The sequence below is a fragment of the Coregonus clupeaformis genome, unplaced genomic scaffold (genome assembly GCF_020615455.1).
Source record: "Coregonus clupeaformis isolate EN_2021a unplaced genomic scaffold, ASM2061545v1 scaf0121, whole genome shotgun sequence".
In the NCBI taxonomy this organism is placed as follows: Eukaryota; Metazoa; Chordata; class Actinopteri; order Salmoniformes; family Salmonidae; genus Coregonus; species Coregonus clupeaformis.
In genome coordinates this window covers 295,001-319,666 of record NW_025533576.1, presented here as the reverse complement: position 1 = coordinate 319,666, position 24,666 = coordinate 295,001, and the positions used below count along the sequence as shown (strand labels likewise).

At 43.1% G+C, this 24,666-nt stretch overlaps 1 protein-coding gene across 1 annotated transcript in view; it reads right to left on the bottom strand.

The window, feature by feature from the left end:
• Positions 1-405: 405 nt before the first annotated feature.
• The window catches only part of LOC121573377 (asparagine--tRNA ligase, cytoplasmic), a 45,637-nt gene continuing 21,376 nt past the window's right edge, over positions 406-24,666 (bottom strand). Inside the window, exons 12-15 of the mRNA XM_041885307.2 lie at positions 24,094-24,207; positions 23,568-23,699; positions 18,424-18,555; positions 406-849 (exon numbers count right to left, since the gene is read on the bottom strand). Of these exons, the coding sequence (XP_041741241.2) occupies positions 718-849; positions 18,424-18,555; positions 23,568-23,699; positions 24,094-24,207 (510 nt within the window). The 3' untranslated portion in view covers positions 406-717. The remainder of the gene's footprint in view (positions 850-18,423; positions 18,556-23,567; positions 23,700-24,093; positions 24,208-24,666) is intronic.

Genomic DNA, 24,666 nt, shown 5'->3' with positions numbered 1-24,666 from the left:
CATCATCACTGTAGTCATGGGGCTGTTGCCAAAACTAGTGCACTACATTTACATTTTAGTCATTTAGCAGACACTCTTATCCAGAGCGATTTACAGTTAGTGAGTGCATTCATTATATATATATTTTTCATACTGCCCCCCCCCCCCCTCGTGGGAATCGAACCCACAACCCTGGCATTGCACATACTGTATACATTTATTGGCAGACATATTGTATTTGCTGGACAGCATGAGTTGCAAAACCATCACATTTCAACCCTTAAATTGGCAGAGATTTGTGTCTCATATCCTAAAATAATTAAGTGATCTTGTCTTAGTTCTCAAGCATTGTACATTTTAGTTATTTAGCAGACGCTCTTATCCAGAGCAACTTACAGTTAGTGAGTGCATACATTTTCAAACTGGCCCCCCGTGGGAAACGAACCCACAACCCTGGCGTTGCAAGCGCCATGCCCTACCAACTGAGCTACAGGGGACTAATACGTTGGTCTCTTGCAGTGCAATAGGATGATGGGCTTCATGCAATATGATGATGGGCTTCATCCCAAATGGCACCCAATTCCCTAAATAGTACACAACTTTTTTTTACCAGATTTCTATGACCCTGGTCAAAAAGAAGTGCACTATACAGGGAATAGGGTGCCATTTGGGATGCACCCTTGGTCTGTTGCAGTGCAATCTAGCTGCAGACAGGGGGCATGGTGGGTAGTTGGTAGTTTAGGGTCGGCAGCGCTGGATGAAACGGGGGTAGAGGCACACGTCTCTGATGTGGTGTCTGTTCAGCAGCCAGGTCAGGAACCTCTCCAGGCCCAGTCCGTAGCCGCCATGGGGACAGGTCCCATACTTCCTCTGGAAGAAACAACGTTAACATTAGTAACACAACTACACCATCCCAAACTACTCGCAACAGTCTATATGGAGGGGATGTGATCAGGACAACAGGAAAAACTAGATTTTGGCTAGTCGATAGGTCAGTTTCAATGATATGTGACGTTATGAAACCGACAGCGTCGACGATTGGCCGAGAGGCGTTCTAAACAGTGCAGTGCTAAAATCAGATTGGTGAAACACACCCCCTTGTGTATTATTTAGTTTGAGACGTATTGTGAAAGAGAGAAAATGTTTTTTTTTTTTTTATCAAAGTGGTGTGTGTGACCAGTTTTCCTTCAATCACAGGAGAGGCGACGCAATCCAAGTTTTGCTTTACCCAGGATGGCAGAAGTGGCAACAAAAATTCTACCTCGAACTTAAGGAAACATTACAGAGGTAAGATAACTAGCTAGCTATGAATGATCAACATTTTTGCTATGGATGACTTTAGCTGTTGGAATAGCTAGCTATCTATTGCCCTGTTACATTTAATTATGCCGTACGTCATTTTCACGGAGTCTTGCCCCACTTCTGAACGGACAAGTGTGGTGTTTGTAATGAAAGATGGAGGTCAGAGATCGCAATTATTTTGAGAGATTGCAAAATATGACCTTTTCATTCAAGACAGGATAAATATATTGTTTGAGGTGATAATAAAAACATGTTTTGTTTAGTTACTTTTTCTTCGACTTGTTTCTCTAACTTTATAGCAAGTCAAGCTAGCTTGCACTGCAGAGCAGCTAGCTACAGTAGCTAGCTAAACGCTAAGCTAATTTGAAGATACCATTGTAGCTTGCGCCGTCCACCTAATAATGATCATAAATAACAAACGCCATTACCATCACAATAAACCTAAAACGGGAGGCAACAGTCATGTCATATAAATTGGCTTAACAGCCAATATGTATTGTTTAACATTACTATTAAAATAGTACTCACTATTTGAGGAAACATTATACATGGTCCCGTGTGGCTCAGTTGGTAGAGCATGGTGCTTGCAACGCCAGGGTTGTGGGTTTGATTCCCACGGGGGACCCGTACGAAAAAAGTATGAACTCACTACTGTAAGTCGCTCTGGATAAGAGCGTCTGCTAAATGACAAAAATGTAAATGTAAATGTTATAGGAATGGGTAATTGTTTACAAGTTGCTAGCTATTCCATGAAGCCATCACCGAAAACCACATATTTTCATCTTCTGTGGTTTGGTAACTTCCTGTTCTTTGAAGGACTCTGGCTGGACTGAAGACGATGCAAAGTTTGAACAATTTCTAAGCATGTGGCATCAGTCTTGCAACAGAGCCTTCAACCGCAAGGGGGCGTTGCATTTCCACTCCGTTGTGGACGTCCCCATTGAAATGCATGAAATCCGGCGCTACGTAACGGAGTGCTTATGGATAATGTGAACGAGGCTTTTAATAGTCTAACTTACGTACGTTAGCCTAGTTTTCTAGCATACTACCGTTAGCAAGCTATCCTTGCAGCTAAGTTAGCTAGCTAGCTACACGGCTAACCACCACCCGATGATAGCAAGGGGCCAGGGTTCCGGTCTGGAAGCGCGCTTTTGACTGCACCTACAGTATCGCTTCGGTACTGCAGCTTACCTGAATCACGGTCGAGAAAGACAATTCCCATCACCTTTGTGCACAAAACATCCATGGAATTATTCAAATTGTCGCTGAGGCCGATTTTTTTTCCCCATCACTCACAGCCGAAGATATTCAAATGTCATATTCCTGGAACAATGAGCCAGACGTTTCCCCCGGATATATTTACATTTACATTTACATTTACGTCATTTTAGCAGACGCTCTTATCCAGAGCGACTTACAGGAGCAATTAGGGTTAAGTGCCTTGCTTAAGGGCACATCGACAGATTTTTCACCTAGTCGGCTCGGGGATTAGAACCAGCGACCTTTCGGTTACTGGCACAACGCTCTTACCCACTAAGCTACCTGCCGCCCCATATATAAATCTGAAGTATCCGGTTGGCATTTTCACTCACCGCTAAATATGGTGATGAGAGGAAGCCCAGTGGCCGGCAGTGGGAGAAGGTGGAGCGAGATGATTTTGGCCGACATTTTGCAAATGTTCTCATCAATGAAACGTTTTATCTCAATAACATTTTCTGTTCACAGAACTAGAATCTGTTACGAACAGAATGGAGTAGGTTTTGTAGACTTTACCCTTTGCCAAAGTTTAAAAAAAATGGTGTAAATTAGCATAACAATCTAAAAGCCAGAGACTCAGTAACGTTAAGTCTAACTGTGCAAGTCTACACAATATGTACAGCTAGACATGGACTCATCAACGTTAGACAACTTTTAAAGTCTGAGAACATCTGACAAACTCACTTCAGTCTCCGTATCTGAGAATAACAAGTATGGAAAGTGTGTGTTTGGGCTATTGTAATGTCAGTGATATGATGAACTAAGTTGCCGCAAAGCAGCATTTGCAGAAATGTGTATTTGTCACTATACAGATTTGGTCTACCTAAAGCATTATCTTGACACAAAGATGATTATTTTTTTCTCATCGCTGATGCCCAAAAGGTCACCAGGTACAGGGGAGCTGGATGGGTACCTTGCCTGTGTCAGACAAGATGGAATTGCTTCATTCCTTTCCACACATAAAGAAGCTGTCCCTCAAACTGAACACAGGCCTGCCTGTCTCTGTGAGCGTCTTCTTAGCTGTGTTGGACTGCTCTTCACTGCACAGCGAGCCATGATAGATTCGATTCACTTTGTTTTTGCTGAAGGAACACTCCATAACCTAATGTACTCTGTACATGTAGCCTATATATGGGTATTTCTATAAACTAGCATACCAGTGAGGATTTCCCACACTGGACAACTTGTTACAGCTGTTGATAGGTCATTGATAATAATCTGCTAATTGTTTTCATGTACTTACATTAAGATAGAAGGGGGGGATCATAGCTATATTCAATAAAATTAACATGTTGATTTAAAACCTGTTTAACCCTTTATCATAGATTGCATTAAGATTGTACTGAATGAGCTGTATAAGGCCATAAGTGAACAGGAAAACGCTCATCCAGAGGCAGCGCTCCTAGTGGCCGGGGACTTTAATGCAGGGAAACTTAAATCAGTTCTATCTCATTTCTACCAGCATGTTAAATGTGCAACCAGAGGGAAAGAAAACTCTAGACCACCTTTACTCCACACACAGAGATGCATACAAAGCTCTCCCTCGCCCTCCATTTGGCAAATCTGACCATAACTCTATCCTCCTGATTCCTGCTTATAAGCAAAAACTAAAGCAGGAAGCACCAGTGACTCGGTTAATAAAAAAGTGGTCAGATGACAGGACTGTTTTGCTAGCACAGACTGGAATATGTTCCGGGATTTTTCAGATAGCATTGAGGAGTACACCACATCAGTCACTGGCTTCATCAATAAGTGCATCGATGACGTCGTCCCCACAGTGACCGTACGTACATACCCCAACCAGAAGCCATGGATTACAGGCAACATCCGCACTGAGCTAAAGGGTAGAGCTGCCGCTTTCAAGGAGCGGGACTCTAACCCAGACGCTTATAAGAAATCCCGCTATGCCCTCCGACGAACCATCAAACAGGCAAAGAGTCAGTACAGGACTAAGATTGAATCGTACTACACTGGCTCTGACGCTCGTCGGATGTGGCAGGGCTTGAAAACTATTACAGACTACAAAGGGAAGCACAGCCGCGAGCTGCCCAGTGACACAAGACTTCCAGACGAGCTAAACCACTTCTATGCTCGCTTCGAGGCAAGCAACACTGAAGCATGCATGAGAGCACCAGCTGTTCCGGATGACTATGTGATCACGCTCTCCGTAGCCAATGTGAATAAGACTTTTAAGCAGGTCAATATTCACAAGGCCGCAGCACCAGACGGATTACCGGGACGTGTACTCCGAGCATGTGCTGACCAACTGGCAAGTGTCTTCACTGACATTTTCAACATGTCCCTGACTGAGTCTGTAATACCAACATGTTTCAAGCAGACCACCATAGTCTCCGTGCCCAAGGACACTAAGATAACCTGCCTAAATGATATACCGACCCGTAGCACTGACGTCTGTAGCCATGAAGTGCTTTGAAAGGCTGGTCATGGCTCACACCAACACCATTATCCCAGAAACCCTAGACCCACTCCAATTTGCATACCGCCCCAACAGATCCACAGATGACGCAATCTCTATTGCACTCCACACTGCCCTTTCCCACCTGGACAAGAGGAACACCTACGTGAGAATGCTATTCATTGACTACAGCTCAGCATTCAACACCATAGTGCCCTCAAAGCTCATCACTAAGCTAAGGATCCTGGGACTAAACTCCTCCCTCTGCAAATGGATCCTGGACTTCCTGACGGGCCGCCCCCAGGTGGTAAGGGTAGGTAACAACACATCTGCCACACTGATCCTCAACACGGGGGCCCCTCAGGGGTGCGTGCTCAGTCCCCTCCTGTACTCCCTGTTCACCCATGACTGCATTGCCAGGCACGATTCCAACACCATCATTAAGTTTGCAGACGACACAACAGTGGTAGGCCTGATCACCGACAACGATGAGACAGCCTATAGGGAGGAGGTCAGAGACCTGGCCGTGTGGTGCCAGGATAACAACCTCTCCCTCAACGTGACCAAGACAAAGGAGATGATAGTGTACTACAGGAGAAAAAAAAAAAGAGGACTGAGCACGCCCCCATTCTCATCGACGGGGCTGTAGTGGAACAGGTCGAGAGCTTCAAGTTCCTTGGTGTCCACATCACCAACGAACTATCATGGTCCAAACACACCAAGACAGTCATGAAGAGGGCACGACAAAGCCTATTCCCCCTCAGGAGAATGAAAAGATTTGGCATGGGTCCTCAGATCCTCCAAAAAGTATACAGCTGCACCATCTAGAGCTTCCTGACTGGTTGCATCACTGCCTGGTATGGCAACTGCTCGGCCTCCGACTGCAAGGCACTACAGAGGGTAGTGCGTACGGCCCAGTACATCACTGGGGCCAAGCTTCCTGCCATCCAGGACCTCTATACCAGGCGGTGTCAGAGGAAGGCCCTCAAAATTGACTCCAGCCACCATAGTCATAGACTGTTCTCTCTGCTACCGCACGGCAAGCGGTACTGGAGTGCCACGTCTAGGTCCAAAAGACTTCTCAACAGCTTCTACCCCCAAGCCATAAGACTCCTGAACAGCTAATAATGGCTACCCGGACTATTTGCACTGCCCCCCCACCCCCACCCCATCTTTTTACGCTGCTGCTACTCAGTTAATTATTTATGCATAGTCACTTTAACTCTACCCACATGTACATATTACTTCAACTACCTCAACTAGCCGGTGCCCCCGCACATTGACTCTGCACCGGTACCCCCCTGTATATATAGCCTCCCTACTGTTATTTTATTTTACTTCTGCTCTTTTTTTCTCAACACTTTTTTGTTGTTGTTTTATTTTACTTTTTTATTTAAAAAGTAAATGCATTGTTGGTTAAGGGCTGTAAGTAAGCATTTCACTGTAATGTCTACACCTGTTGTATTCGGCGCATGTGGCCAATACAATTTGATTTGATTTGATTTTGTCTTGACAGATTTCTCCAAAATCGTGTGACATAAAACATTACTTTTCTGTCCTTGCATTTATAGCAGTGTAAATTGTTGTTATATTATATATGAAGCATTAATCAGTTAAATTAGACATTTAACTTGAACGAAACACTGCCACAACGCGTAATATTCTACCGCGTAATATTTTACCGCGGATGCTCCAGCTACTCTTTCGTCCGTCGTCCGCGTGAGGCTACAATGCCTCGAGTTTCCCGGGGAAGCTGTGAAGCCAGATGTAGCCTATTGCATGACTGTGTTCATGAGTCTGTTATTAAAGAATGTGAAACCAAATGTCTGGCCTAAAATAAAATGTTCATATGGGCAGAATATTGTAGCCTAGGCCTATATAAATATGTTCATATGGGTATATGAACCACGGGACCACCCATACACAAAAAAAAATGTATGCACACATGACTGTAAGTCGCTTTGGATAAAAGCGTCTGCTAAATGGCATATTATATTATTATATTATATTATATATAAAGTGTGTCGCCTTGAGCTACAGCTTGTTTGTTTGTCTGAAAGGGCTTTTAAAAATGCCGCCAACAAACCTTCTCTAGAGATAGTTTCGAAGACCCACTGAATGGGCATTTAACTTGTCGGTAAAGGAATGTCGCTTCTGAAGCGGGGCTAAAATCCATCACTAGGCAACCAGAACTGTCAATCAAATTATCTTCTGGAGTTCGTTAAATATACTGAACAAACACCCCCCTTCGACGATCCCGCAGGTGAAGAATCCGGATGTGGAGGTCCTGGGCTGATGTGGTTACACGTGGTCTGCGGTTGTGAGGCCGGTTGGACGTACTGCCAAATTCTATAAAACGACTTTGGAGGCGGCTTATGGTAGATAAATTAAACATTACATTCTCTGGTAACAGCGCTGGTGGACAATCCTGCAGTCAGCATGCCAATTGCACGCTCTGACATTGTGTTGTGTGACAAAACTGCACATTTTAGAGTGGCATTATATTGTCCCCAGCACAAGGTGCACCTGTGTAATGATCATGCTATTTAATAATATTTTTGATATGCCACAATCCAGGTGGATGGATTATCTTGAAAAATAATAATACATGTTCACTAACAGGGATGTAAACAAATTTGAGCACAAAATATGAGAGAAATAAGCTTTATGTATGTATGGAAAATGTCTGGGCTCTTTTATTTCAGCTCATGAAACATGGGATCAACACTATACATGTTGCGTTTATATTTTTGTTCAGTGTACAATGACTTACCAAGACATTTAGTTGAAAGAAAACATTTATCTACCCGACCATAAAAAAACTGCAGAAAAAACAACACAACAGCACATCAATCATTGTTGTCAGGGAAACAATACCAAACATTCTATGCCGGAGCACAATTCTACTGTCTGATGCTGTACTTTTTTAAATGGTACCTTTTTTTCATTGTCTGAAAGGTTATCGCTATCGACCAGTTACTATGGCGTCGTCCTATGTATGAACATTGGTCAGTTAACTTACCCCCGTCAGTGAAGGTTATACGAGCCCTGCATTCGAAAGCATCTTATTCTGTGCACTTCCAGAAGGACATACACTACATTACCAAAAGTATGTGGACACCTGCTCGTCGAACATCTCATTCCAAAATCATGGGAATTATTTTGGGAGTTGGTCCCCCCTTTGCTGCTATAACAGCCTCCACTCTTCTGGGAAGGCTTTCCACTAGATGTTGGAACATTGCTGTGGGGACTTGCTTCCATTCAGCCACAAGAACATTTGTGAGGTCGGGCACTGACGTTGGGCGATTAGGCCTGGCTCGCAGTCGGCGTTCCAATTCATCCCAAAGGTGTTCGATGGGGTTGAGGTCAGGGCTCTGTGCAGGCCAGTCAAGTTCTTCCACACCAATCTTGACAAACCATTTCTGTATGGACCTCACTTTGTGCACGGGGGCATTGTCATGCTGAAACAGGAAAGGGCCTTCCCCAAACTGTTGCCACAAAGTTGGAAGCACAAAATCGTCCAGAATTTCATTGTATGCTGTAGCGTTAAGATTTCCCTTCACTGGAACAAAGGGGCCTTGCCAGAAACCATTCCTCCTCCACCAAACTTTACAGTTGGCACTATGCATTGGGGCAGGTAGCGTTCTCCTGGCATCCGCCAAACCCAGATTTGTCCGTCGGACTGCCAGATGGTGAAGCATGATTCATCACTCCAGAGAAGGCGTTTCCACTGCTCCAGAGTCTAATGGCGGCGAGCTTTACTCCACTCCAGCCGACGCTTGGCATTGTGCATGGTGATCTTAGGCTTGTGTGCGGCTGCTCGGCCATGGAAACCCATTTCATGAAGCTCCTGATGAACAGTTCTTGTGCTGACGTTGCTTCCAGAGGCAGTTTGGAACTCGGTAGTGAGTGTTGCAACCGAGGACAGACGATTTTTACGCGCTACGCGCTTCAGCACTCGGCGGTCCCGTTCTGTGAGCTTGTGTGTCCTACCACTTCGCGGCTGAGCCATTGTTGATCCTAGACGTTTCCACTTCACAATAACAGCACTTACAGTTGACTGGGACAGCTCTAGCAGGGCAGAAATGTGACAAACTGACTTGTTGGAAAGGTGGCGTCCTATGATGGTGCCATGTTGAAAGTCACTGAGCTCTTCATTAAGGCTATTCTATTGCCAATGTTTGTCTATGGAGATTGCATGGCTGTATGCTCAATTTTATACACCTGTCAGCAACGGGTGTGGCTGAAATAGCCAAATCCACTATTTTGAAGGGGTGTCCATATACTTAAGAATATTTGTATTATTAGCATATGAACGACTTGCAATTTGATTGCTGGACTATCGAAGCTATCCATCCATTCTTTTTTATATTGAAATGTCTGCCTTTTACCAGATCCATAGTTTTTGCATTAAAGCTTTTATTTTCATAGCTGATCAAAATTTGGTATGCTAGGCCTATAACCTATAGATAATATTCTGCCCATATGAACACATATAATTTAGGCCATATAAAGAAAAGCTCTCAATGATGTAATGAAAAGGATCGAACAGAAACATTGTTTTACATTCTTTAATAAAAGACTCAAACAGAAACAGGCAAACCGGCTATACAGCTGGCTTCACAGTTTCCCTGCCAAATAGGCCTACAAGGAAACTCGACGTATCTCGACGACGTTGAGGTCGCGAGGGGGGTCTGTGCGCGGTGTAGTAACTTCCACAAAAAGTTTTGCTCTACAAAAAGACACGTAAGCGGACTGTGTAACGAGGTGTTTGCGAGGAATGTCCAGAATATTTTGGTGTCTCATTCGTTACGCCGGTGAAGACAGTTGTGCCTGGATCCACGTTGGATCTAATATCCCTAGCGGATTGATGTTGACCATCTGTTGTTGTCTGTTTGACTTACAGCAGGGTCTTGTTAGATTTAAAACAGAGAAAGCATCAAGGTAATGAGTTCCTGTTTTCGTTTGTCTTTGTGCCTCAGATTGGACATCGAGCCTACTGTGCGCAATTGTGTAGAGCATGGCGCTTGCAACGACAGGGTTGTGGGTTCGATTCCCACGGGGGGCCAGTATGAGGGGGAAAAAAATAAAATAATGTATGCACTCACTAACTGTAAGTCGCTCTGGATAAGAGCGTCTGCTAAATGACTAAAATGTAAATTATTCTGGATATAATGATGATCAATATGATCTGGTAATGAATACGTCGAGTTTCCTTGTAGGCCTATTTGGCAGGGAAACTGTGAAGCCAGCTGTATAAGCCTGTTTCTGTTTATGAGTCTTTTATTAAAGAATGTAAAACAATGTTTCTGTTTGATCCTTTTCGTAACATCATGGAGAGCTTTTCTTTATTTGGTGCTTGAAAAGTTACTGTAACTATTGTAGCCAATATATAAGTTCTCCTGCTCCCTTATAATTATTAGTGATTTCATTGTTCATCAGTTTTTTGTTTTTCGTTTGTTTCCCGCCGCTTCTGTTGCACGTGTGGTTATTATGAGGACAACAACAACCTAATGTTGGCTTCAACTTGTCTTTCCATATACATCCTTCCATTAAAAAAAGGAATCTGGTTTTTGGTCACTTTTTCATTATAAAAAACAGCGATGGTGAGATTGACGCTACCGTTATTCATGGCTTTATTACGAGTCTCTGCCGCTTAGTCTACTGAAAAGTCGGCATGCATGCATCCAGTCTATTCTATCCAGTCTATATATTATATCATCCAGTCTATTATATCCAGTCTATATATTATATCATCCAGTCTATTATATCCAGTCTATATATTATATCATCCAGTCTATTATATCCGGTCTATATATTATATCATCCAGTCTATTATATTCGGTCTATATATTATATCATCCAGTCTATTATATTCGGTCTATATATTATATCATCCAGTCTATTATATCCGGTATATATATATTATATCATCCAGTCTATTATATCCAGTCTATATATTATATCATCCAGTCTATTATATCCGGTCTATATATTATATCATCCAGTCTATTATATTCGGTCTATATATTATATCATCCAGTCTATTATATCAGGTCTATATATTATATCATCCAGTCTATTATATCCAGTCTATATATTATATCATCCAGTCTATTATATCCGGTCTATATATTATATCATCCAGTCTATTATAGCCGGTCTATATATTATATCATCCAGTCTATTCTATCCAGTCTATATATTATATCATCCAGTCTATTCTATCCAGTCTATATATTATATTATCCAGTCTATTATATCCGGTCTATATATTATATCATCCAGTCTATTATATCCAGTCTATATATTATATCATCCAGTCTATTATATCCAGTCTATATATTATATCATCCAGTCTATTATATCCGGTCTATATATTATATCATCCAGTCTATATATTATATCATCCAGTCTATTATATCCAGTCTATATATTATATCATCCAGTCTATTATATCCAGTCTATATATTATATCATCCAGTCTATTATATCCAGTCTATATATTATATCATCCAGTCTATTATATCCAGTCTATATATTATATCATCCAGTCTATTATATCCGGTCTATATATTATATCATCCAGTCTATTATATCCAGTCTATATATTATATCATCCAGTCTATTATATCCAGTCTATATATTATATCATCCAGTCTATTATATCCAGTCTATATATTATATCATCCAGTCTACTAAATCCGGTCTATATATTATATCATCCAGTCTATTATATCCAGTCTATATATTATATCATCCAGTCTATTATATCCAGTCTATATATTATATCATCCAGTCTACTAAATCCGGTCTATATATTATATCATCCAGTCTATTATATCCAGTCTATATATTATATCATCCAGTCTATTATATCCAGTCTATATATTATATCATCCAGTCTATTATATCCAGTCTATATATTATATCATCCAGTCTACTAAATCCGGTCTATATATTATATCATCCAGTCTATTATATCCAGTCTATATATTATATCATCCAGTCTATTATATCCAGTCTATATATTATATCATCCAGTCTATTATATCCAGTCTATATATTATATCATCCAGTCTACTAAATCCGGTCTATATATTATATCATCCAGTCTATTATATCCAGTCTATATATTATATCATCCAGTCTATTATATCCAGTCTATATATTATATCATCCAGTCTATTATATCCAGTCTATATATTATATCATCCAGTCTATTATATCCGGTCTATATATTATATCATCCAGTCTATTATATCCAGTCTATATATTATATCATCCAGTCTATTATATCCAGTCTATATATTATATCATCCAGTCTATTATATCCAGTCTATATATTATATCATCCAGTCTATTATATCCAGTCTATATATTATATCATCCAGTCTACTAAATCCGGTCTATATATTATATCATCCAGTCTATTATATCCAGTCTATATATTATATCATCCAGTCTATTATATCCAGTCTATATATTATATCATCCAGTCTATTATATCCAGTCTATATATTATATCATCCAGTCTATTATATCCGGTCTATATATTATATCATCCAGTCTATTATATCCAGTCTATATATTATATCATCCAGTCTATTATATCCAGTCTATATATTATATCATCCAGTCTATTATATCCGGTCTATATATTATATCATCCAGTCTATTATATCCGGTCTATATATTATATCATCCAGTCTATTATATCATCCAGTCTATTTAGTCAGGCAATGTCCACATTATTCTCACAGATTTTAGAATGTAATCATAATAATAATAATAATAATAATTTGAATATCAATGCATTGGCAAGGCCCAAAAAAAAAATATATATATATATATATTATTTGTGGTAATGGCCTACTTAAAAAAACGTTTTACATTAATTTTCGGACGAGGGAGGGGGAGAGACGGGGACGGGGGTTTCTATGTTAGGCCCTATATATGTACAATTTATATAAATTATTCAAATGTCTAACATTGAGGTCCTTGAAAATTACAATTAAGTGCCTGAATAAGTGTTTGAAATAGTCCCTGACTTGCCAGTGTCTGTATGAGCCCTGCTTAAAGGATGTAGAGTGCTAGGAATATGTTGTTGTTTGCTCATTCATTTTTATTTCCATGATGTTCTGTTGTTGCCTCCAGAGCTAATTTGACATCAAATCCTTTAGGTATGTCCAGTGTGCCCTGTCAATCCCCATGTGGCCTTGTATGGGTGAGTGAGTGAGTGAGTGAGTGAAAGAGGGAATGAGAGAATGAATGAGTGAAAGAGGGAATGCGTGAGTGAAAGAGGGAGTGAATGAGGGAAAGGGGGAGTGAATGAGGGAAAGAGGGAGTGAATGAATGAGGAAAAGAGCGTTAATGGGTGATGTTTTGTCAATGTAATTTGTGTATTGCTAATAAATTCATCAATACATGTTAATTGCTTTGAATCTTTAATTTATTTTCGAATATTAATAGTATCGACAAATCCTGAACATAAATGTCCTCTTCTTTTTTTTTTTTATGTATTGGAAAATATAATGTGTAACAGCGTTCAGGTAACCTTAGTGAAATTAGCTATAAGGTCAATGTTTATTTTTAAAAGTAACTACTTTTCAAATGATCTACTTTCAGTACTCTTTCCACCCTGTACCAGGGGGTTGAGTATATCTACATACCTGGTCAGTATACCAGTAGTAAGGGGTTGGGTAGATGTACATACCTGGTCCGTGTACCAGTATTAGAGGGTTGGGTAGATCTACATACCTGGTCCGTGTACCAGTATTAGAGGGTTGGGTAGATGTACATACCTGGTCCGTGTACCAGTATTAGAGGGTTGGGTAGATGTACATACCTGGTCCGTGTACCAGTATTAGAGGGTTGGGTAGATGTACATACCTGGTCCGTGTACCAGTATTAGAGGGTTGGGTAGATGTACATACCTGGTCCGTGTACCAGTATTAGAGGGTTGGGTAGATGTACATACCTGGTCCGTGTACCAGTATTAGAGGGTTGGGTAGATGTACATACCTGGTCCGTGTACCAGTATTAGAGGGTTGGGTAGATCTACATACCTGGTCCGTGTACCAGTATTAGAGGGTTGGGTAGATCTACATACCTGGTCCGTGTACCAGTATTAGAGGGTTGGGTAGATGTACATACCTGGTCCGTGTACCAGTATTAGAGGGTTGGGTAGATGTACATACCTGGTCCGTGTACCAGTATTAGAGGGTTGGGTAGATCTACATACCTGGTCCGTGTACCAGTATTAGAGGGTTGGGCAGATCTACATACCTGGTCCGTGTACCAGTATTAGAGGGTTGGGTAGATCTACATACCTGGTCCGTGTACCAGTATTAGAGGGTTGGGTAGATCTACATACCTGGTCCGTGTACCAGTATTAGAGGGTTGGGTAGATCTACATACCTGGTCCGTGTACCAGTATTAGAGGGTTGGGTAGATCTACATACCTGGTCCGTGTACCAGTATTAGAGGGTTGGGTAGATCTACATACCTGGTCCGTGTACCAGTATTAGAGGGTTGGGTAGATCTACATACCTGGTCCGTGTACCAGTAGTAAGGGGTTGGGTAGATCTACATACCTGGTCCGTGTACCAGTATTAGAGGGTTGGGTAGATCTACATACCTGGTCCGTGTACCAGTATTAGAGGGTTGGGTAGATGTACATACCTGGTCCGTGTACCAGTATTAGAGGGTTGGGTAGATCTACATACCTGGTCCGTGTACCAGTATTAGAGGGTTGGGTAGATCTACATACCTGGTCCGTGTACCAGTATTAGAGGGTTGGGTAGATCTACATACCTGGTCCGTGTACCAGTATTAGAGGGTTGGGTAGATCTACATACCTGGTCCGTGTACCAGTATTAGAGGGTTGGGTAGATCTACATACCTGGTCCGTGTACCAGTATTAGAGGGTTGGGTAGATCTACATACCTGGTCCGTGTACCAGTATTAGAGGGTTGGGTAGATCTACATACCTGGTCCGTGTACCAGTATTAGAGGGTTGGGTAGATCTACATACCTGGTCCGTGTACCAGTATTAGAGGGTTGGGTAGATGTACATACCTGGTCCGTGTACCAGTATTAGAGGGTTGGGTAGATCTACATACCTGGTCCGTGTACCAGTATTAGAGGGTTGGGTAGATGTACATACCTGGTCCGTGTACCAGTATTAGAGGGTTGGGTAGATCTACATACCTGGTCCGTGTACCAGTATTAGAGGGTTGGGTAGATGTACATACCTGGTCCGTGTACCAGTATTAGAGGGTTGGGTAGATCTACATACCTGGTCAGTGTACCAGTATTAGAGGGTTGGGTAGATGTACATACCTGGTCCGTGTACCAGTATTAGAGGGTTGGGTAGATGTACATACCTGGTCCGTGTACCAGTATTAGAGGGTTGGGTAGATGTACATACCTGGTCCGTGTACCAGTATTAGAGGGTTGGGTAGATGTACATACCTGGTCCGTGTACCAGTATTAGAGGGTTGGGTAGATGTACATACCTGGTCCGTGTACCAGTATTAGAGGGTTGGGTAGATGTACATACCTGGTCCGTGTACCAGTATTAGAGGGTTGGGTAGATGTACATACCTGGTCCGTGTACCAGTATTAGAGGGTTGGGTAGATGTACATACCTGGTCCGTGTACCAGTATTAGAGGATTGGGTAGATCTACATACCTGGTCCGTGTACCAGTATTAGAGGGTTGGGTAGATCTACATACCTGGTCAGTGTACCAGTATTAGAGGGTTGGGTAGATGTACATACCTGGTCCGTGTACCAGTATTAGAGGGTTGGGTAGATGTACATACCTGGTCCGTGTACCAGTATTAGAGGGTTGGGTAGATCTACATACCTGGTCAGTGTACCAGTATTAGAGGGTTGGGTAGATCTACATACCTGGTCCGTGTACCAGTATTAGAGGGTTGGGTAGATCTACATACCTGGTCAGTGTACCAGTATTAGAGGGTTGGGTAGATCTACATACCTGGTCCGTGTACCAGTATTAGAGGGTTGGGTAGATCTACATACCTGGTCCGTGTACCAGTATTAGAGGGTTGGGTAGATCTACATACCTGGTCCGTGTACCAGTATTAGAGGGTTGGGTAGATCTACATACCTGGTCCGTGTACCAGTATTAGAGGGTTGGGTAGATCTACATACCTGGTCCGTGTACCAGTAGTAAGGGGGTTGGGTAGATCTACATACCTGGTCCGTGTACCAGTATTAGAGGGTTGGGTAGATCTACATACCTGGTCCGTGTACCAGTATTAGAGGGTTGGGTAGATGTACATACCTGGTCCGTGTACCAGTATTAGAGGGTTGGGTAGATCTACATACCTGGTCCGTGTACCAGTATTAGAGGGTTGGGTAGATCTACATACCTGGTCCGTGTACCAGTATTAGAGGGTTGGGTAGATCTACATACCTGGTCCGTGTACCAGTATTAGAGGGTTGGGTAGATCTACATACCTGGTCCGTGTACCAGTATTAGAGGGTTGGGTAGATCTACATACCTGGTCCGTGTACCAGTATTAGAGGGTTGGGTAGATCTACATACCTGGTCCGTGTACCAGTATTAGAGGGTTGGGTAGATCTACATACCTGGTCTGTGTACCAGTATTAGAGGGTTGGGTAGATCTACATACCTGGTCCGTGTACCAGTATTAGAGGGTTGGGTAGATGTACATACCTGGTCCGTGTACCAGTATTAGAGGGTTGGGTAGATCTACATACCTGGTCCGTGTACCAGTATTAGAGGGTTGGGTAGATGTACATACCTGGTCCGTGTACCAGTATTAGAGGGTTGGGTAGATCTACATACCTGGTCAGTGTACCAGTATTAGAGGGTTGGGTAGATGTACATACCTGGTCCGTGTACCAGTATTAGAGGGTTGGGTAGATGTACATACCTGGTCCGTGTACCAGTATTAGAGGGTTGGGTAGATGTACATACCTGGTCCGTGTACCAGTATTAGAGGGTTGGGTAGATGTACATACCTGGTCAGTGTACCAGTATTAGAGGGTTGGGTAGATGTACATACCTGGTCCGTGTACCAGTATTAGAGGGTTGGGTAGATGTACATACCTGGTCCGTGTACCAGTATTAGAGGGTTGGGTAGATGTACATACCTGGTCCGTGTACCAGTATTAGAGGGTTGGGTAGATGTACATACCTGGTCCGTGTACCAGTATTAGAGGGTTGGGTAGATGTACATACCTGGTCCGTGTACCAGTATTAGAGGGTTGGGTAGATGTACATACCTGGTCCGTGTACCAGTATTAGAGGGTTGGGTAGATGTACATACCTGGTCCGTGTACCAGTATTAGAGGGTTGGGTAGATGTACATACCTGGTCCGTGTACCAGTATTAGAGGGTTGGGTAGATGTACATACCTGGTCCGTGTACCAGTATTAGAGGGTTGGGTAGATGTACATACCTGGTCCGTGTACCAGTATTAGAGGGTTGGGTAGATGTACATACCTGGTCCGTGTACCAGTATTAGAGGGTTGGGTAGATGTACATACCTGGTCCGTGTACCAGTAGTAGGGGGTTGGGTAGATCTACATACCTGGTCCGTGTACCAGTATTAGAGGGTTGGGTAGATGTACATACCTGGTCCGTGTACCAGTATTAGAGGGTTGGGTAGATGTACATACCTGGTCCGTGTACCAGTATTAGAGGGTTGGGTAGATGTACATACCTGGTCCGTGTACCAGTATTAGAGGGTTGGGTAGATCTACATACCTGGTCCGTGTACCAGTATTAGAGGGTTGGGTAGATCTACATACCTGGTCCGTGTACCAGTATTAGAGGGTTGGGTAGATGTACATACCTGGTCCGTGTACCAGTATTAGAGGGTTGGGTAGATGTACATACCTGGTCCGTGTACCAGTATTAGAGGGTTGGGTAGATGTACATACCTGGTCCGTGTACCAGTATTAGAGGGTTGGGTAGATCTACATACCTGGTCCGTGTACCAGTATTAGAGGGTTGGGTAGATGTACATACCTGGTCCGTGTACCAGTATTAGAGGGTTGGGTAGATCTACATACCTGGTCCGTGTACCAGTATTAGAGGGTTGGGTAGATGTACATACCTGGTCCGTGTACCAGTATTAGAGGGTTGGGTAGATGTACATACCTGGTCCGTGTACCAGTATTAGAGGGTTGGGTAGATGTACATACCTGGTCCGTGTACCAGTATTAGAGGGTTGGGTAGATCTACATACCTGGTCCGTGTACCAGTATTAGAGGGTTGGGTAGATCTACATACCTGGTCCGTGTACCAGTATTAGAGGGTTGGGTAGATGTACATACCTGGTCCGTGTACCAGTATTAGAGGGTTGGGTAGATCTACATACCTGGTCCGTGTACCAGTATTAGAGGGTTGGGTAGATGTACATACCTGGTCCGTGTACCAGTATTAGAGGGTTGGGTAGATGTACATACCTGGTCCGTGTACCAGTAGTAGGGGGTTGGGTCAATGCCGTCCCTCTTGTATCCCTCCAGCAGTTCCTCAGCATCCCAGATCCTCATAGACCCTCCTACGATCTCTCCAACGTTAGGCATCAGCACATCCACCTGGGGAGAGGAGCAACAGGGACTACAATGAGGATGAGGTATTTCACTGGGGAGAGGAGCATCAGGGACTACAATGAGGATGAGGTATTTCACTGGGGAGAGGAGCAACAGGGACTACAATGAGGATGAGTTATTTCACTGGGGAGAGGAGCAACAGGGACTACAATGAGGAGGAGGTATTTCACTGGGGAGAGGAGAAACAGGGACTACAATGAGGATGAGTTATTTCACTGGGGAGAGGATCAGCAGGGACTACAATGAGGAGGAGGTATTTCACTGGGGAGAGGATCAGCAGGGACTACAATGAGGAGGAGGTATTTCACTGGGGAGAGGAGAAACAGGGACTACAATGAGGATGAGTTATTTCACTGGGGAGAGGAGCAAGCAGGGACTACAATGAGGATGAGTTATTTCACTGGGGAGAGGAGAAACAGGGACTACAATGAGGAGGAGGTATTTCACTGGGGAGAGGAGCAACAGGGACTACAATGAGGAGGAGGTATTTCACTGGGGAGAGGAGCAACAGGGACTACAATGAGGATGAGGTATTTCACTGGGGAGAGGAGCAAGCAGGGACTACAATGAGGAGGAGGTATTTCACTGGGGAGAGGAGCAACAGGGACTACAATGAGGATGAGTTATTTCACTGGGGAGAGGAGCAACAGGGACTACAATGAGGAGGAGGTATTTCACTGGGGAGAGGAGCATCAGGGACTATAATAAGGATGAGTTATTTCACTGGGGAGGAAAAGGAATCCTATAATACAGAGGTGTGTTTTTTCAGGGCCCATATTCAAAAAGCCTCTCAGAGCAGCAGTGCTGATCTCTGTCCGTATATACTCTTATTCATTACGGAGTGGCTGCGGATCCGACTTTTCTGGACCCCTTGTCCAGACAGCTAAAAGGTCCCGAAGCTTCTGCCCATGTGCAGGATTCTCTACTTTACACACAGTCTCTGCTCTACTTGTAGAGAACAGGCTACTCTGGTGAATGGTGCTCGTTTAATTCAAGTTAGATCAAAGCTGAATCAGTGTACGCAAGATCAGATAATGATAGTATCGAACATAACAGAACCGAATATACAGTAATGGGTCCCGTGTAGCTCAGTTGGTAGAGCATGGCGCTTGCAACGCCAGGGTTGTGGGTTTCCCACGGGGGGGCCAGTATGAAAACTGTAAGTCGCTCTGGATAAGAGACTAAAATGTATAATGTAATAGCATAGTATAATGTTACTGTAAGACAGAAAACACAAGCTCATTTTTTATGAGATTTTAGGATAATTGTCGAATAGAAGATTTTTCTCATGTGGACAAAACCACTAGACAAACCATGTGCTTTGATTGAAACTAAAACACAGGTATGCTACGCTACAGTTTGTTAACACCATCTGCTCTATAATGTGCCCACTGTACATAATTCAAAACACTGTATAACCCTCTAGAGTCTAAAAAATCAAAAGGAAGTTCTGAAGTGTCCTATATCTGAAAGATCAGGAGAGATACATGCATACATACAGTTGAAGTCGGAAGTTTACATACACTTAGGTTGGAGTCATTAAAACTCATTTTTCAACCACTCCACAAATTTCTTGCTAACAAACTATAGTTTTGGCAAGTCGGTTAGGACATCTACTTTGTGCATGACACAAGTCATTTTTCCAACAATTGTTTACAGACAGATTATTTCACTTATAATTCACTGTATCACAATTCCAGTGGGTCAGAAGTTTACATACACTAAGTTGACTGTGCCTTTAAACAGCTTGGAAAATTCCAGAAAATTATGTCATGGCTTTAGAAGCTTCTGATAGGCTAATTTACATCATTTGAGTCAATTGGAGGTGTACCTGTGGATGTATTTCAAGGCCTACCTTCAAACTCAGTGCCTCTTTGCTTGACATCATGGGAAAATCAAAATAAATCAACCAAGACCTCAGAAAAGAAATTGTAGACCTCCACAAGTCTGGTTCATCCTTGGGAGCAATTTCCAAACGCCTGAAGGTACCACGTTCATCTGTACAAACAATAGTACGCAAGTATAAACACCATGGGACCACACAGCCGTCATACCGCTCAGGAAGGAGACGCGTTCTCTCTCCTAGAGATGAACGTATTTGGTGCGAAAAGTGCAAATCAATCCCAGAACAACAGCAAAGGACCTTGTGAAGATGCTGGAGGAAACAGGTACAAAAGTATCTATATCAACATAACCTGAAAGGCCGCTCAGCAAGGATGAAGCCACTGCTCCAAAACCGCCATAAAAAAGCCAGACTACGGTTTGCAACTGCACATGGGGACAAAGATCATACTTTTTTGAGAAATGTCCTCTGGTCTGATGAAACAAAAATAGAACTCTTTGGCCATAATGATCATATGTTTGGAGGAAAAAGGGGGTTGCTTGCAAGCCGAAGAACACTATCCCAACCATGAAGCACGGGGGTGGCAGCATCATGCTGTGGGGGTGCTTTGCTGCAGGAGGGACTGGTGCACTTCACAAAATAGATGGCATCACGAGGAAGGAAAATTATGTGGATATATTGAAGCAACATCTCAAGACATCAGTCAGGAAGTTAAAGCTTGGTCGCAAATGGGTCTTCCAAATGGACAATGACCCCAAGTATACTTCCAAAGTTGTGGCAAAATGGCTTAAGGACAGCAAAGTCAAGGTATTGGAGTGGCCATCACAAAGCCCTGACCTCAATCCTATAGAACATTTGTGGGCAGAACTGAAAAAGCATGTGCGAGCAAGGAGGCCTACAAACCTGACTCAGTTACACCAGCTCTGTCAGGAGGAATGGGCCAAAATTCACCCAACGTATTGTGGGAAGCTTGTAGAAGGCTACCCGAAACGTTTGACCCAAGTTAAACAATTTAAAGGCAATGATACCAAATGCTAATTGAGTGTATGTAAACTTCTGACCCACTGGGAATGTAATGAAATAAATAAAAGCTGAAATAAATAATTCTCTCTGTTTTTCTGCAAAGGGACCAGGACGACTGATCCGTGTAAAGGAAAGAATGAATGGGGCCATGTATCGTGAGATTTTGAGTGAAAACCTCCTTCCATCAGCAAGGGCATTGAAGATGAAACGTGGCTGGGTCTTTCAGCATGACAATGATCCCAAACACACCGCCCGGGCAACGAAGGAGTGGCTTCGTAAGAAGCATTTCAAGGTCCTGGAGTGGCCTAGCCAGTCTCCAGATCTCAACCCCATAGAAAATCTTTGGAGGGAGTTGAAAGTCTGTGTTGCCCAGCGACAGCCCCAAAACATCACTGCTCTAGAGGAGATCTGCATGGAGGAATGGGCCAAAATACCAGCAACAGTGTGTGAAAACCTTGTGAAGACTTACAGAAAACGTTTGACCTGTGTCATTGCCAACAAAGGGTATATAACAAAGTATTGAGAAACTTTTGTTATTGACCAAATACTTATTTTCCACCATAATTTGCAAATAAATTCATTAAAAATCCTACAATGTGATTTTCTTGATTTTTTTTCTCATTTTGTCTGTCATAGTTCACGTGTACCTATGATGAAAATTACAGGCCTCTCATCTTTTTAAGTGGGAGAACTTGCACAATTGGTGGCTGACTAAATACTTTTTTTCCCCACTGTATGTACAGTGAGGGAAACAAGTATTTGATCCCCTGCTGATGTTGTACGTTTGCCCACTGACAAAGAAATGACCAGTCTATCATTTTAATGGTAGGTTTCGTACAACGCTGTGTACTACTCCCTTCACAGAACAGCGCAAACTGGCTCTAACCAGAATAGAAAGAGGAGTGGGAGGCCCCGGTGCACAACTGAGCAAGAGGACAAATACATTCGAGTGTGTAGTTTGAGAAACAGGCGCCTCACAGGTCCTCAACTGGCAGCTTCATGAAATAGTACCCGCAAAACACCAGTCTCAACGTCAACAGTGAAGAGGCGACTCCGGGATGCTGACCTTCTAGGCAGAGTTGCAAAGAAAAAGCCATATCTCAGACTGCCCATCTTAATCTTTTCTTTTTATTGGCCAGTCTGAGATATGGCTTTTTCTTTGCAACTCTGCCTAGAAGGTCAGCATCCCGGAGTCGCCTCTTCACTGTTGACGTTGAGAATGGTGTTTTGCGGAGTCTGAATACTTATGTAAATAAGGTATTTCTGTTTTTCTTTTTTTATAAATGTGCTAAAAAATATAACAACCTGTTTTTGCTTTGTCATTATGGGGTACTGTGTATAGTTACATCTATTTTAGAATAAGTCTGTAACAAAATGTGAAAAAAGTCAAGGGGGTCTGCATACTTTCTGAATGCACTCTATATACTTCCATTCATTTTAAAACTGGTACCCCGCTACCTTCAGATTAGTCTTGTGAGGCTTGTGGGGGTCGTAGAGCAAAATGGAAAACACCATCGTGTTCGTGAGAGTCGTCTTCATAATAGTTTGTAGGCCAAACCGTTCGGACGATACGTTTTAGTGTGAAGATCGATTTTCGGGATGACAAACACTCCCTATGACCGAGTTTGGGAAATGCTAATTGCTAATTAGATTTCCGCAGGGCAACAGACATCGACTCTGGGCGGATAACTCAAGAAGATCTAAATGCGCTCCACGAAACTGACTGAGATCAAAATAGTCGGTATACAGATGGCCGTGTCACCTGTACAATTATCATTCACGAATGACAGTGAGAAATGTGAAGGGAGGGTGACCACAAAACTGTGTAAAGTAGAGGTAAAGAAACACAGAATGTGATTCAGATCTTCAGCTCTGGGAGAAAGGGATCCAGCGGGGCGGGACGTGGCCGTTACCTATGGATCCGCAGCCTTGGCCTATTCAGTATGAAGCTAAAATGCTAAACTGATCCTAGATCAGAACTCTTGAGACATTTTTTTTGAATACAGGCCCTGGAAAAGGGGGATGGTTTGGGGTGAGGTAAGCTCTGATGTACGGTTGATTTAGGTGCTGTTTTTCCAGGTCCGGGTCATGGTTTCCGTGATGCACGCTCTCTGCTGGTCAGGGGACTCACCGACTCAGTGAGGCGTCGGTCCTCAGGACAGCGTTGCATGTAGAAGGACTTGATCTCAGCTGGGAAGCGACACAGCAGGATGGTCTCACCGATGGCATCAGTCATCAGCCTCTCTGGCGCCTCTGGGATGTCCTGAAACACAGGAGGGAGAGGGTTTTATACACACCGACAATAATAACAGGAGCTGGACAAAGAGAAGGTCCACCGAACAATGTATTGATGGTAGTAGCTAAACAGTTAGCGGAAAATTCCCCCCCCCCCTTTTTCTTTGCACATCTGTGCCAGTTTCCTAAACACAGATTAAACCTTGTGCTGGACTAAGAACCATATTAAAGTACTCCAGGACTAGACCCAATCTGTGCCCAGGAAACCGGCCCTAAATGCCCTAAAACACTACCACGGGTTGATGCTATCCAAAGATTATATCTGAGGGAGATAGTGATGGGATGGAGTGATTATAATCGACTGTGGTTCATGCCGACCCTAAACCATTCATCAAATGGCATTTATTCATAGTCAAACGTACCTCTCCAAACTCGTAGTAGGTCCCATCGTCCTTTTTGATGTCGTGTTCCTTGAGCCAGATGATGGCATCAGAGTAGTTCATCCTCTTGAAGGGCCTCTTGGGGGGCTTGAAGTCCTGGGGTCGAGGAAGAGGGAGGCATTTTGAATGAGTTCAAAAAGGTCAAGGAAACTTGAATCTCAAATAGAAAACATTATTTGGAGATAAAACCTTTATTTTTTATTTTTTTTGGCCTCCCTTCCAGCTGCACCAATGTGTCGGAGAAAACTACGTTCAACTGGCGACCAAAGTCAGCCTGCAGGCGCCCGGCCCGCCACAAGGAGTCTCTAGAGCGTGATGAGCCAAGTAAAGCCCGCCAGCCAAACCCTCCCCTAACCCGGACAACACTGGGCCAAAACCTCCCCTAACCCGGACAACACTGGGCCAAACCCTCCCCTAACCCGGACAACACTGGGCCAAACCCTCCCCTAACCCGGACAACACTGTGCCAAACCCTCCCCTAACCCGGACAACACTGGGCCAAACCCTCCCCTAACCCGGACAACACTGGGCCAAGCCCTCCCCTAACCCGGACAA